The sequence below is a fragment of the Mastigoproctus giganteus genome, chromosome 8, assembly GCF_048544385.1.
Source record: "Mastigoproctus giganteus isolate SK-2022 chromosome 8, ASM4854438v1, whole genome shotgun sequence".
Taxonomy (NCBI): domain Eukaryota; kingdom Metazoa; phylum Arthropoda; class Arachnida; order Uropygi; family Thelyphonidae; genus Mastigoproctus; species Mastigoproctus giganteus.
The window spans coordinates 213,217,691-213,231,115 of record NC_143582.1 but is presented as its reverse complement, the minus strand read 5'-3'; the positions used below and the strand labels follow the sequence as shown (position 1 = coordinate 213,231,115).

At 36.6% G+C, this 13,425-nt stretch overlaps 1 protein-coding gene across 1 annotated transcript in view; it reads left to right on the top strand.

Moving 5' to 3' along the window:
• LOC150082252 (MAGUK p55 subfamily member 7-like) overlaps positions 1-13,425 on the top strand; it is a 199,411-nt gene that overhangs the window by 59,750 nt on the left and 126,236 nt on the right. Inside the window, exon 4 of the mRNA XM_090380462.1 lies at positions 7,003-7,071. Coding sequence (XP_090236588.1) covers positions 7,003-7,071 — 69 coding nt within the window. The remainder of the gene's footprint in view (positions 1-7,002; positions 7,072-13,425) is intronic.

Sequence of the window (13,425 nt, the reverse complement as noted above, 5' to 3'; positions counted from 1 at the left end):
AGAGGAAGAATCCCATCAGCATTGAGCATTCTCAAACCATTCAAGGCTTTATACACCTCAATTAGATCACCTTGCAGGTGCCTAGTCTCCAGACACTGTAATTTGCAAAACTTAAGCCCTTCTTCTTAAGAGCAACCCTTTGTTCCATTGACTAATCTTGTTGCCCTTCTCTGTACTCGTTCCAACAGCTCTACACCCTTCTTAAAATGAGGCCTCCAGACCTGTATACAGTACTCAAGGTGTGGCCTGACCATTCCCTTATACAAGGAGATAATCACCTTCTTATCCCTGCTAGAAAAATACCTGTATATCATTGACAAGACACCATGAGCTACTCTTGCAGACCATCTGCACTGCTCAGAAAACTTCATATCTGCCTGCACAATTACCCCCAGGTCCTTTTCATTCTCTACCACTGTCAGTGTAGTACCAGAGAGTTGATATGTTACTCTAGGATTACTGCTTCCCATATGTAGTACTTTATATTTGTCAATGTTAAACTTCATTTTCCACTTCTCAGCCCATCTGCTCAACTTTTCTGGATCCTGTTGCAGCAGTGTACTGTCATTAGTGTCATTAACAACCGTGCCAACCTTCGTATCGTCTGCAAACTTGGACATTAAGCTTGATATACCATCATCAGTATCATTTATAAATACAGAAAACAACAATGGACCCAATGCTGAACCCTGAGGGACTCCACTAATAACATTAGTCCACGATGAGCAGTGTTCATTGATTACCACTCTGTCTTCTCCCATTCAACCATCCCATATCCATAGTGGCAATTTGCCTCCAATGCCACACTGCTCCAATTTGTGCAGCAGTCTTCCATGTGCAACAGTATCAAAAGCCTTTCTAAGATCCTAATATATGATATCAAAGTTATTCCCTGCATCCAATTGCTTTGCGTCCACATCATAGTATCCAATCAAATTGGTCAGGCAAGTCTTTCCCTTTACAAAATTATGCTGTGTCCGTGCTATAACTGAAGTCTTGTCTAGATGATCCTGTAGTGCTTCTTTAACCAGTGCCTCCGATAATTTTCCTGGAACAGAAGTTAAACTCACAGGTCTATAATTACTTGTGCCAGCCTTTGATCCTCCTTTGTGAATTGGGGTCACATTTGCACATCTCCAGTCTATGGGTACCTCCCCTGAGTCCAGTGCTTCTTTAACCAGTGCCTCCATTAATTTTCCTGGAACAGAAGTTAAATTCACAGGTCTATAATTACTTGTGTCAGCCTTTGATCCTCCTTTGTGAATTGGGGTCACATTTGCACATCTCCAGTCTATGGGTACCTCCCCTGAGTCCAAAGAAGCTCTCATAATTATGGCTAAGGGTTCGCTTACTTCCTTTGCTGCCTCCTTTAATATAACTGGATAGATCCCAACCACCCCAGGTGCCTTTCTTGTGTTTATCTTCAACAATTTCTCCTCCACTTTCCTCTCAGTTATTACAAAATCATTTAGCTCACTGCCAGTGTTTACTTCACCTCTGGCATTCCTCTTCCTGAATAACTCCTCATGTGTGAATGTAGATGCAAAATACTCGTTTAATTTGTTATCCACCTGAGCAGGATCCTCAACTGCTGAACCATCAATATCCAGTGGACCAATCTGATTCATCCCTTTCCTTCTAGAGTTTGCATAGGTAAAGAACTCTTTTCTGTTAAAAGAGTGAAATGTTTCATGGTGTTTTCTTACCAGTGATAGCTCATCATCATCATGAACTTGGTCCGGCTTAGGTCTTTTAAGACCTGTTCAGTTGTAGTTCTTGGAGATGGTCTTGATCTCGCCATCATTGTCTTGGTTGACCAACATCTCTCCCTTGCCTGGAGGTTTGTAGTTAAAGGCTAATTTTGTGATCTGGTCTGGGTTAATTCTTTCTATGTGGCTGATCCATTTTTCTGATACTGTTTTATTTCATTTACTATGTTATCTACTTTTAATTTTTTGCAGATATCTAAATTTCTTTGGTGGTCTAGTCTTGTATAGCCTAATAATGGTCTTAAAAATGTCATTTGTGCTGCTTCTAGTTTGTGTGCATATTTCTTATTTATGACTCCAGTCGCACAGCTGTAGAATAGGGCTGGTTTTGAAGTGATGTTGTGCAGTCGTAATTTTGTTTCAGTTGTCATTTGTTTTCGGAAGTGGCATTTAATCGTTCCATTCATTTTAATCTATTTTTGTAGTTTACTATGGATGTCTTTCCCTTCATTTGATATTAAATTTCCCAAATAGGTGAAGTCAGATATTTGTTCTGTTATTTTATCATCAATAACAATTTTAATTCTTTGTATGTTTTTTCCACATAATCCCATTGATTTTGTTTTTGAAGTGGAGATTTTCATCTCATACTTTTTACCTATTTTATTAAGTTCGTTTGCTGCTATCTGTAGTTCATTTTCGGATTTTGCAGTTATAACTTGATCATCAGCATATAATATAGTTTGGATTTTATTCCTGTTGTTCAACTGTATTTCGTTGTTAATTGTTTGTTTCCATTATTTAAGAATTTTATTGATGTAGATATTAAATAAATTTGGTGATAGTCCACATCCTTGTTTCACTCCTTTATTGGTGTTACTTGGGTCTGATAGTTGGTCATTAGAATATTTTATACAGACTTTTCAGTTTTTATATAGGCTTTGGATCGCTTTCCGGAGTTAGGTTGGGATATTTCCTTCACATAGAATCTGCCAAAGTTTTTCCCGGTTTACATTATCATATGCTTTTTCATAATCAATAAAGAGCAGAAATGTTGGTAGATTGAATTCTCTTCTTTTCTCCAAAATTTGTTGTAGTAAGAAAATGGCATCTATTGTGCTTCTCCCTTTTCTGAACCCACATTGTTCTTCTTCTAAGAATTGTTCACTGTATTTATTAAGTTTATTCTTTAGTATATTAGAGTATAGCTTTGCAGCAGTTGACAGCAGTGTTATCCCTCTGTAGTTGTTAGGGTTATTTCTGGAGCCTTTTTTTGTGTAAATTGATTACTATTCCTGTTTCCCAATCTTTGGGTATCTGTTGCTTATGCTATATGACGTTAAATAATTTTAGTAGTGCGTTTTTTAGTAAGGTGCCCCCATATTTAAATAGTTCTACATTCAAATTGTCTATGCCTGGGCTTTTTCTGTTTTTTGATTTTTATAATATTAACTCTAGTTCTTCCGTTGTTATATTTTCTTCATCTTTGGTTATCACAGATTCATCTTCCAATTCCCTAGTGCCTGGGTTATACCATAGTTTGGAATAGTGTTGCTTTCATTCTGCTTGGGAGATGGAGTTGGTTTTTATTTGATCATTTGTGTCTAGTTCTAATTTCTTAAAAATTTTAAAACCTCTTCTCTGTGGGCCCATGATATCATGTTATAAAGATTTAACAAATTTATCCCATTCATCTCGTCGGATTCTTCTGGTTAGTTTTCTGATTTGTGCTCTAAGCTTTTTATATTTTATGTGTAGATGTAGGTATTTAGTTTGTAGGAACAGTTTATAGGTCTTTTTTTTCTCATTGATTGTTAGTTTCAATTCTTTATTCCAAATTCTTAGCCAGTTTTTATTTTTTATAGGTTTATATCCAAGACTTTCTTCAGCAGCTCCCAGAATAGATTTTTTCATGTTTGACCAGATTTCCTCAACATTATCACTTTCATCTGATTTGGGTTTATCCTTCAATCGACTTTCATACAGGAATTTAGTGCTTTCGTCTTCCAATAAATGTATTTTTAATTTCTTAGTAGTTTTTGTTGGTAATTTCTTCTTTTTATTAAGATAATTTCTTTTTATTTTGAAAGTGCTTTCTACTAGGTAGTGATCACTGTCAATTTCCCTGCCTCTGAATACTCTAGTGTCTCTAATTTTGTCATTTAAATTTTCATTAATGATAATATAATCTATTATAGACTTTGTGTTTCTTGCTTTCCATCTGAATTTATGGATATTCTTATGTCTGAAAAAAGTATTTGTAATTTTAAGTTTTTTAAAAATGCAGAAGTCTATCAGGCATCTTCCATTATTGTTGACCATGGGTTCACCTTCTGATCTTATACATTTGTCTACTGATTGAGCACCAACCCTTGCATTTAAATCTCCTCCAGTGACAGCTGTCTTTACAATATCACTGTCATGAAAAGTCACTTCAGTCACAAGAACTTGTTGTGACACCAGTTCTTGTGACCAAAGTGACCTTTAGCGATGGTGATATTGCAAAGACAGCTGTCACTGAAGAAGTGATAAGAAAATACCATGAAACATTTGATTTCATTATGTACATATTTCCAATTCGGAAATAAATATAATTATGCCAACATAGGTTTGAGTGCTTTATTATCTTCAGAGAATCATACAGTGAGATTATCAAGCTACTGATCTATTGTATGGATGTTACAAGAAAGTTGCTGATAAGAGTTTCTCCATTTTTCCATGCTTGTATTTTACCAAATTTTCAGTATACAGGGTGTTTCATAATGCCCTGTATACTGATTTGGTACAGGATCTGAAAACAATTAAAAACGTTTATATAAGCATATGCCTGAAATCACTCTCTTTTCAATTCATAGCCCTTTTTGTGTTCCAGAAATTATCTGGTAATAAACATCTCTTGGTTTCTAGGAAGGCACACCACATTACTATAGAGCGGATAAGTTTAAAAGTTGATTACTATTTTGATGTGCATAGTTTGTTCATAATCATAACATTTTACCATAAAATCAGTTCTGAGTGCAGTTCAGTGAGGGGGAGGAAAACAACAAATCTAAAATGATTTGTACTATTAAGTGATAGCATGTATTTGAAGTGCTGTTGGAGATTTATTCAAACTGAGATGTGATAGGTGTGCATCTCATGTGTGGGCTTGCTGAGTGTAACATAGCCACAGAAAGATGTTTGTACCTGGAGAGGTTTTTAAGTCATCTTTTGCCAGATAAGAAGACCTTTTGGAGAACTGGCAAGTGCCTTGGAGATACAGAATAATTCAACAACTGATTTTCAGTTGGTCATAAACTAATTAGCACCAGAACTGTTAGGTTGGAGGAGCAAGTCTTGAATTGCATGGAAGAAAATCCACGTGTGACATCAAGTGCAATAGCACCTGAAGGACAGCAGCAGCAGAGGACATAGGGTACTAAACTTGATGGAAAATTTTATGGAAGCAACAGCTTTATGCACGTCACATTCAAAGATTACAAGGCCTTACTAATGCTGATTTTCCACCACAAGTGGCTTTTTGTACTTTGTTCATGCAACATGTTCATGATCCTCTTTTTCTGCCCTCCATATTGTTTTCTCAAGAAATGGCATGAACAATTTTCACAACATTCGTGACTGGTCAGAAGAGAATCCTCATGCAGTCATCCAGTTAAAGTGCCTGCAACAGTTGAATATTAATGTATGGGCAGGAATTATTGCTAATTGCTGTTTAATTGGTCCTTTTGTTTTTCCTGCAAGATTATCAGATTTTTTACAGAATGATCATGTGATTTTATAGATAGAGTTCTACCTGCTGTTCAATGTCATATATAATTTATGCATAACAGCTCTCTGCCTCATTTTGGTTGAATAGCCAGAGATTATTTGGATGAGCCCTGATAAGCTGAATATGCCCTGGATATGCTATGGAGGCTCTTTTTCATGGCTTGTTCCTAGACCTGAATCACTCAATTCTTATTTGTTGTATCATATGACATCCATTGTTGACATGATACCCATTGGCAAACTTGAAATACCTTGTTGAACAAGGATGCCAACAAATCTCTACAATATCTGGAATTTTGAATGCATCAGGCATCCATGGTGAGGCATGTTCAGGGATGTATTCAAGTTCAAGGCAGGCATTTTTAAATACTTTCAAGGTAAGGCAGATAATTATTGAAACAAAGAATAGGCTGAAATTCAGAAACAAAAAGATTTCAATGATATGTTTGTATTACACCCAGGCGCTCACATCTGGTGAGTATGGAATTGGCACACCCAGGGTCCTGAGCTGGATATAATCATTCTTCTCTTTTTTGGTGATTCCCTTCTCTCTCTCTCTCTCTCTCTCTCACAGGGGTAACACAGAAATTTTTTTTTTTTGGCTGGTGCAGCAAAAGCCTCAGGCTTCTTTGCACCGTATGGCTAATTATAATAATAATAATAATAAACCTTTTTAATTGTTTTCAGATCCTGAATGGTGCCTCCATAGCCAGGTGGGCAGGAGCAGCAGCGCATAGCACATGCTTCTTGATTAGACCGGGGTTTGAGCCCATGCCCACAAAATACGGAGGATGAGGAAAGGTCAGGGAATGACCACTGCATATCCCCAGAGCAATATGGCCTTAGTTGCTAATGCTCCTAAAAACCAAATAATAACAACATCAGGTCCTGAATCAATGCTGAAATTATGGCTCACATGTTATGAAACATCCTTATATAGGTTATATATTGAAACAGAAAGTTAATGTATAAATATTTCATGGACAGAACTAAAGGTGATATGATATTTGTTAATATATGTGATATAAAGCATCAGTTGTGTGTCAATGTGATAGTGAACGTGGGTTACATTTATTATTCAAAAATTTTAAATATTATACACTTGACTCTTTGTTATTTATGCAACTTTAAATGGTTTATTACATCCCTTAAGTAGAAAGTAGACAAAAGACTTTAAACTTATTTCCTACCAAAAGGCAATCTCAATACACCAAATAATATCGATGATCCAACATTTCAGATCCAACTTTGAGTATCCAAAAGAGTTGAGTAGGTAATAGGTCTTCCCTAAATTTGCTTGTGCAAACTTATAATGTCGACAAGATTGCGGTTATTTGGTATATTGGACTTGTCTTTTGGTAGGAAATAAGAAACCATTTCAAGTTGTATAAATAACGTGTAGTCAAGATTATAATTTTTACAATTTTTGAGTACATAAAAATCATGAAATAAGCTTGCTTCCTCACATTATTATCAATATTGTTTTTATTCATTAAAAAAATAATTTTTTTTCGTTTTTTAACAGGTACATAATAGGATAATTGGTCAAACATTGCATCCATGCAGTTTAGAAGCCAGACAGCTTTCATTAGAGGTATATTTTTCAAAAAACTTGAAATGTTTTTACTCTTATTTATTTTTCAAAATAATGCAGTATTTGTTTTCATTACTTCAATAAATTTGAGTGGGTCAGCCTTTTTTTTCTCAATTTTTAAATTTTCCTGTTAATGATGTGAAAGAAGAAAGCTTAACTTATGCAGATATAAGAAAGATAAGCTACATAAGTTTGCTTTCTTGCATCATTTTTACAATGCTAATATTAATTTGATAAGAAAAATGGTCATTAGATGTATATTATAATAAAATATAATTTTTTATAGGTTTTGAGTATAGAGGAAGGACCACAAACACAGAGATTTAATGTACCCTTGCACCTGTTCCTTGTTTAGCTTTTTAATTTTTTTTTTTTTTTTTTGGAAGAATGAAAAAATGAAAATTAAAACACAATTTTTTCTATTTAGGAGACATTTTGAATTCTCTCTCTCTCTCTCTCTCTCTCTCTCTCTCTCTCTCTCTCTCTCTCTCTCTCTCTCTCTCTCTCTCATATTGAGGTGCAAGTTCAGCTTTTACACTATTATGTACCATTGGATTTCTTCAATCTAATGGCAAAACTCTTTCTTCAAAAAACGAGTTTTACCATTAGAGCATGCTGCATTGTTTTGAACACTGTTTAAGTGCATTCTGTGATTAGTTTTATTTGTAATTTTAGCTTTAAGCTCATCAAATAACTTTGGAGACTCATGAAATTTTAAGCACATATCACGAGTCTCTGATACAACAGCTTTTGGTGGTGACGTTATGGGAAGGACACAGTGAATTCTGGTTCAAAAATTCAAAACAGTGGTTAAAGAATCAGACTGCTCAAGTTGTACATAATTGAATCAAACTGACTAAAATGTGGGAAAAGTAAATGAAGTCATTTAAGAAGGCCAATGATATCCTATTGATAATGCGCCTGTGATGTTAATCCCATCATACAGAACATGCCAGTGCATTTTAATGAAGATTTGGATATGGAAGATAACTACAAAGTTTGAGTGTTTCTCAGCCACAAGTAGGAAGAAACCTGTTGTCTGCGTGCAAGGACCATTATTCTTATTTTCCAAGATGAAGTTGCAGTTTACAAAGAATGGCAATTTGATGATATATGCAAGACCCAAACAGAATCACAGGTGGTATTTAATGTGATCTTAAGATAACTACAACAGTTCCAGTGTTTCCAGTCATGTCAATAATGCTGAACTTGGAATATTAATTTTGAGGGGGACAACACTAAACCATGAATAAATAAAACAAGCGCAGAACTTTTTGCTCACACCTTGTATGGACTGTATTATCTGGAGAATTGGGACATCAAGAAACATTCTTATAAATGAGTAAAAAACATATTTTTAATGAAAGTGAGCAGCAAAAATGTAATTTTTTTCTCCCCATATTATATTCACTTTTAAATAAGTTTAATTTCATTTGATTTTATCAGAAATTTCTTTAGATGTTCCCTGATGGCAGTTGAAAATTCTTGGATCTGATAAAAATAAATATGGATGTCACTACTTATTTATCTTTAGTAATTAGATTATTAGTAGTGGCAAGGAAACAAACTTATACAGTATCAGACAAAAAAAATGAATAAATAATGACATCATCTGTCTATACCCTCTAATAATTTGTCTAATTCTTCCTTAAATTTATTGAAATTATCCATTTCTACATTGCCAGATAAAATTTTCTTCTAAAAATCAGTTATTCTCTGCCTAAAAGCAAATTTTTGCATATGTATCCTCTCATCATCCTTTTTCAATTTAAATTTATGGTCCTTTATGTGTGTTGTCTGAGAAAGAAGTAAGAATGCTATCAGAATTTAGTTTACTCAATCCATTCAAAGTGTTAAACACTTCAGTCAGATCTCTTCACACGTGCATAATTTAATTTCCAAATGCTGCAACTGGCAGAATTTTAGTCTTTCTTATTAGGTATACCCTTTTGGGTCCCAGAGAATGTTATTGCTCTTCTCTGCATCCATTCCAACAGTTCTACATCCTTCCTAAAATGAGGCTCCTAGACCTGTATGCAGTGCCCAAGATGTGGCCTAATCATTGCATTATACAATGGTATAATTATCTTCATGTCCCTGCTGGCAGAATTCCTGTATATCTCTGACAGGCTACTAGGACAGCTCCTGTATCCATGAGCTGTCCTAGTAGCCTGTCGTGCACTGTTCAGAAATTTTTTTTGTTGAACTGCATAATTACTCCTAAGTATCTTTCATTCTCTACCACTTTCAGTGGATACCACCCAATTGGTATGTAATTCTGGGATTACTGCTACCCATATGCAGTATGTTGCACTTATCAATATTAAACTTCATTTGCCATTTCTAAGCCTATCTGTGTAATTTCTCTTCATCTTGTTGTAGTAGCAACATATACCATTTGCTGTTATTAACCAGCCTGCCAACCTTCATACCATCTGCAAAGTTAGACAGTAAGTATGATATGCCTTCATTGCTATCATTAATAAATACTGAAAATAGTAAGGGGCCTGGCACCAAACACTGAGAGATTCCATTAATAAGGGGTGGACAGAAGTGTACTAAATTCTAACAAGGAGCTAAATGATTTTGTAATAATGGAGAGCAACGTGGAGGAGAAATTATTGAACTTAAACATAAAAAAGGCACCTGGGTTGGTTGGATGGAATCTATCCAGTTATATTGAAGGAGGCAGTCAGGGAAGTAAGCAAACCCTTAGCCATAATTATGAGAGCATCCTTAGATTCAGGAGAGGTTCCCATGGACTGGAGATGTGCAAATGTATCCCCAATTCACAAAGGGGGTTCAAAGAGTAACACAAATAATTATAAACGTGTTAGTTTAACTTCTGTTCCGGGGAAAATAATGGAGTCACTGGTTAAAGAATTGATGCAGGATCATCTAGACAAGACTGCAGTAATAAATAGTTCAGACACAGCATGGGTTTGTTAAGGGGAAGTCTTGTCTGACCAATTTGATTGGATACTACAATGTGGTCACAAAGGAACTGGATGCAAAAAATAATTTTTATATCATATACTTAAGGAGGTGATTATTCCATTGTATAAGGCAATGGTCAGGCCACACCTAGAGTACTGTATACAGGTCTGGAGGCCTCATTTCAAGAAGGATGTAGAGCTGCTGGAACGAGTACAGAGAAGGGCAACAAGATTAGTGAATGGAACAAAGGGGTGCTCTTACGAAGAAAGGCTTAAGTTTTGCAAATTACAGTGTCTGGAGACTAGGCACCAGCAAGGTGATCTGATAGAGGTGTATAAAGCCTTGAATGGTTTAAGCATGCTCAATGCTGATGGGATTCTTCCTCTAGCTCAGAAAAATCACCTGAGAGGGCATAAATTCAAATTGAGGAAAGACAGATGTAGGATAGACGTGCGGAAATTTGCCTTTAGCCAGCGGGTGGTTGGTTGGTGGAACAGACTGCCATCCCTTGTGGTGGAGGTTGATAGCCTAAATAAGTTTAAGGCTCAGCTGGACAGGTATTTTGAACGAACAGGGAGGGGTGAAGTGGAAGTGGGTTTTTTTTTTTTTTTTGGCTGATGCTGCATAAGCTTGCTTTCTTGCATCAAATGCCTCTACTAATGCTAATGCTAATGCTAATACTTGGATTTCAGGGAAGCTTTTGATACCGTTGCACATGGAAGACTACTGTACAAATTGGAGTGGTATGGCATTAAGGGCAAGTTGTTACAATGCATAAAGGGATGGTTCAGTGGGAAACGACAGATAGTGGTAATAAATGGACACTGCTCTTTGTGCACTAATGTTATTAGTGGAGTTCCCCAGGGTTCAGTGCTGAGCCCATTGTTGTTTTGTGTATTCATCAATGATATTGTTGAAGGTATATCAGGCTTAATGTCCAAGTTTGCAGATGGTACAAAGGTTGGCTGGGTTGTTAATGACAGTATGCTACTGCAACACGATCTAGAAAAGTTAGGCAGATGGGCTGAGAAGTGGCAGCTGAAGTTTAACATTGACAAATGCAAAGTACTGCATATGGGTAGCAGTAACCAAAGAGAAACATACCAACTGGGTGGTACTACACTCAGGAAAGTGAAAAAGACCTGGGGGTAATTGTGCAGCCAAATATGAAGTTTGCTGAGCAATGCAGACGGGCTGCCAGGGCAGGTCATGGTGTCTTGTCAATGATATATAGGAATTTTGCTAGCATGGATAGGGAGGTGATAATTCCATTATACAAGGCAATGGTCAGGCCACACCTGGAGTACTGTGTACTGGTCTCGAGGCCTCATTTTAGGAAGGATGTAGAGTTGCTAGAATGAGTACAAAGAAAGGCAACAAGATTGGTGAGGGGAACAAAGGGGTGCTCTTACCAAGAAAGGCTTAAGTTCTGCAAATTACAGTGTCTTGAGACTAGGCACCTGCGAGGTGATCTGATTGAGGTGTATAAGGCCTTGAATGGGTTGATCAAACTGAATGCTGATGGGATTCTTCCTCTTGCTCAGACTAAGAACCTGAGGGAGCACAGTTTCAAATTGAGGAAAGATAGTTGTAGAATAGATGTGCAGAAATTTGCCTTTAGCGATCGGGTAGTTGATTGGTGGAACAGGCTTCTATCTTTTGTTGTGGAAGCTAATAGCCTAAATAAATTTAAGGCTATTAGCTTCCACAACAAAAAATAGAAGCCTGTGGAGGGGTGAAATGGGAGGTGTTTTTTTTTTTTGGTTCACTCAAAATCTATTGCTGTTCAGTAGAAGAACTGAGCAGGAAGTTTATCTGTGGTCATGTGTGGTCCAGTTTGTGAACCATTATTATTATTTTATTATTTTATTATTATTTTATATTATATTTTTATATCATATTATTTTTTTCAAGATAATATTTTTTTGAGGAATATTATTTGTTGTTGGGGATAAAGCTATATTTGACAAGCCAAAGCCAATTATATTGCTGTATAGGTGGTGTGTTAGGTTGAGCATATTGTAGATGCAAAGACTGTGAGTTAAAATGAATTCTTCCACGATAGTCCACTGAGCCAATTGTTTACAGAGACCTATACTACAGTGACATTGAAAGTTTTATTCAAGACAATGATGCCTGATTTAGGATCTGATGAAAATACGTAGGAATTTAATTTTATATATTAATAATAATTACTATTATTTTAACGTTCCCCGGATCGTTATACATATACACACACGGATTTGGGCCTTACCCAAATTCGTGTGTGCATATTGTGTCTGTATAGATGTTATTCAAGGGTCGATTTGCATGTGGTACGGGGCTGAAAACCCCGGAATAATTGATGGGGAAAACCCCATTCTCCCTGCCTGAGATCGCTAACTACAGCATCAATTGAAGAAGATGCTGCATAAGCTTGCTTTCTTGCATCGTATGCCTCTACTAATGCTAACTAGCAGTTTTTCATCCCTGACACCGACTCAGTTGCATCAGTAAATATTGTTGCAACCCTTTTGTTTAATTGTATCCCATCCATGTAAAAACAGTTTCTCCTTGCACTGTCTTTCCAGGGCCAAATTGATTCAGAAGGCTCTTATTATTTAGTCTCTCCTATCATGTCTCTACAGAGACATGATAGGAGACTAAAGAGTGTCCGGTGTTGTGACGGTTTTCCAGACACTTTCAAATTTCATCCTAACTTTTAGATTTTTCTCAACATTGTCCTATACCTTTTAAGTAAATCCTCAGATCTGCATAGTAATTTCTTGCTTGCACCGACCAAGTGGAAAGAACTTTATTACTAAGCGAGAGAGTACATACAGTAACATATAAAATGGAAACTGACACAAGGCACAGGTATCCAAGAGATAACATATATTAATTTTAGCACAAATAAAGAACATAACATAAAAGCTTTCGGCTACTGTATGGCGGTTTTTATGTGTGTTGCTGACCTTCAAATACATAAGTATTCGAGGTCATGGAGGAGAGAGAAGAAGAGAAAGGTCAAGTGAGAGGGAGGGTGAGGGAAAAGAAGGAAGGGAGATGTTTGAGATAGGTGACTGCCGAGCTCACGGACTATGAGAAGCTCAGAGCTGGGATGTATGCAGGTGCTGCGGTCCCTGTTGATTGTACTTCCAGTGACATCGACATGTGCTGATTCCAGCCTACAGCGGATCTTGAAATTGCGAGAGAAGCCTATGATTTCAGCATCATTGGGTGTGATATTGTGTCCCACCTGACAACAGTGAGACTGAATGGGCAAAGTCAGCTCTAGTGATGGTGGTGTGGTGGTCCCTCAGCCGGTCTTCCAAACGATGGATGTCCTTCCTGATGTAGCTTGCATCGGAGTCCTGTCTAGGCATGCGGTAAATGATCCCGCTCCGCTTCAGAGGTGGAACCGGTATTTTCAGAGGC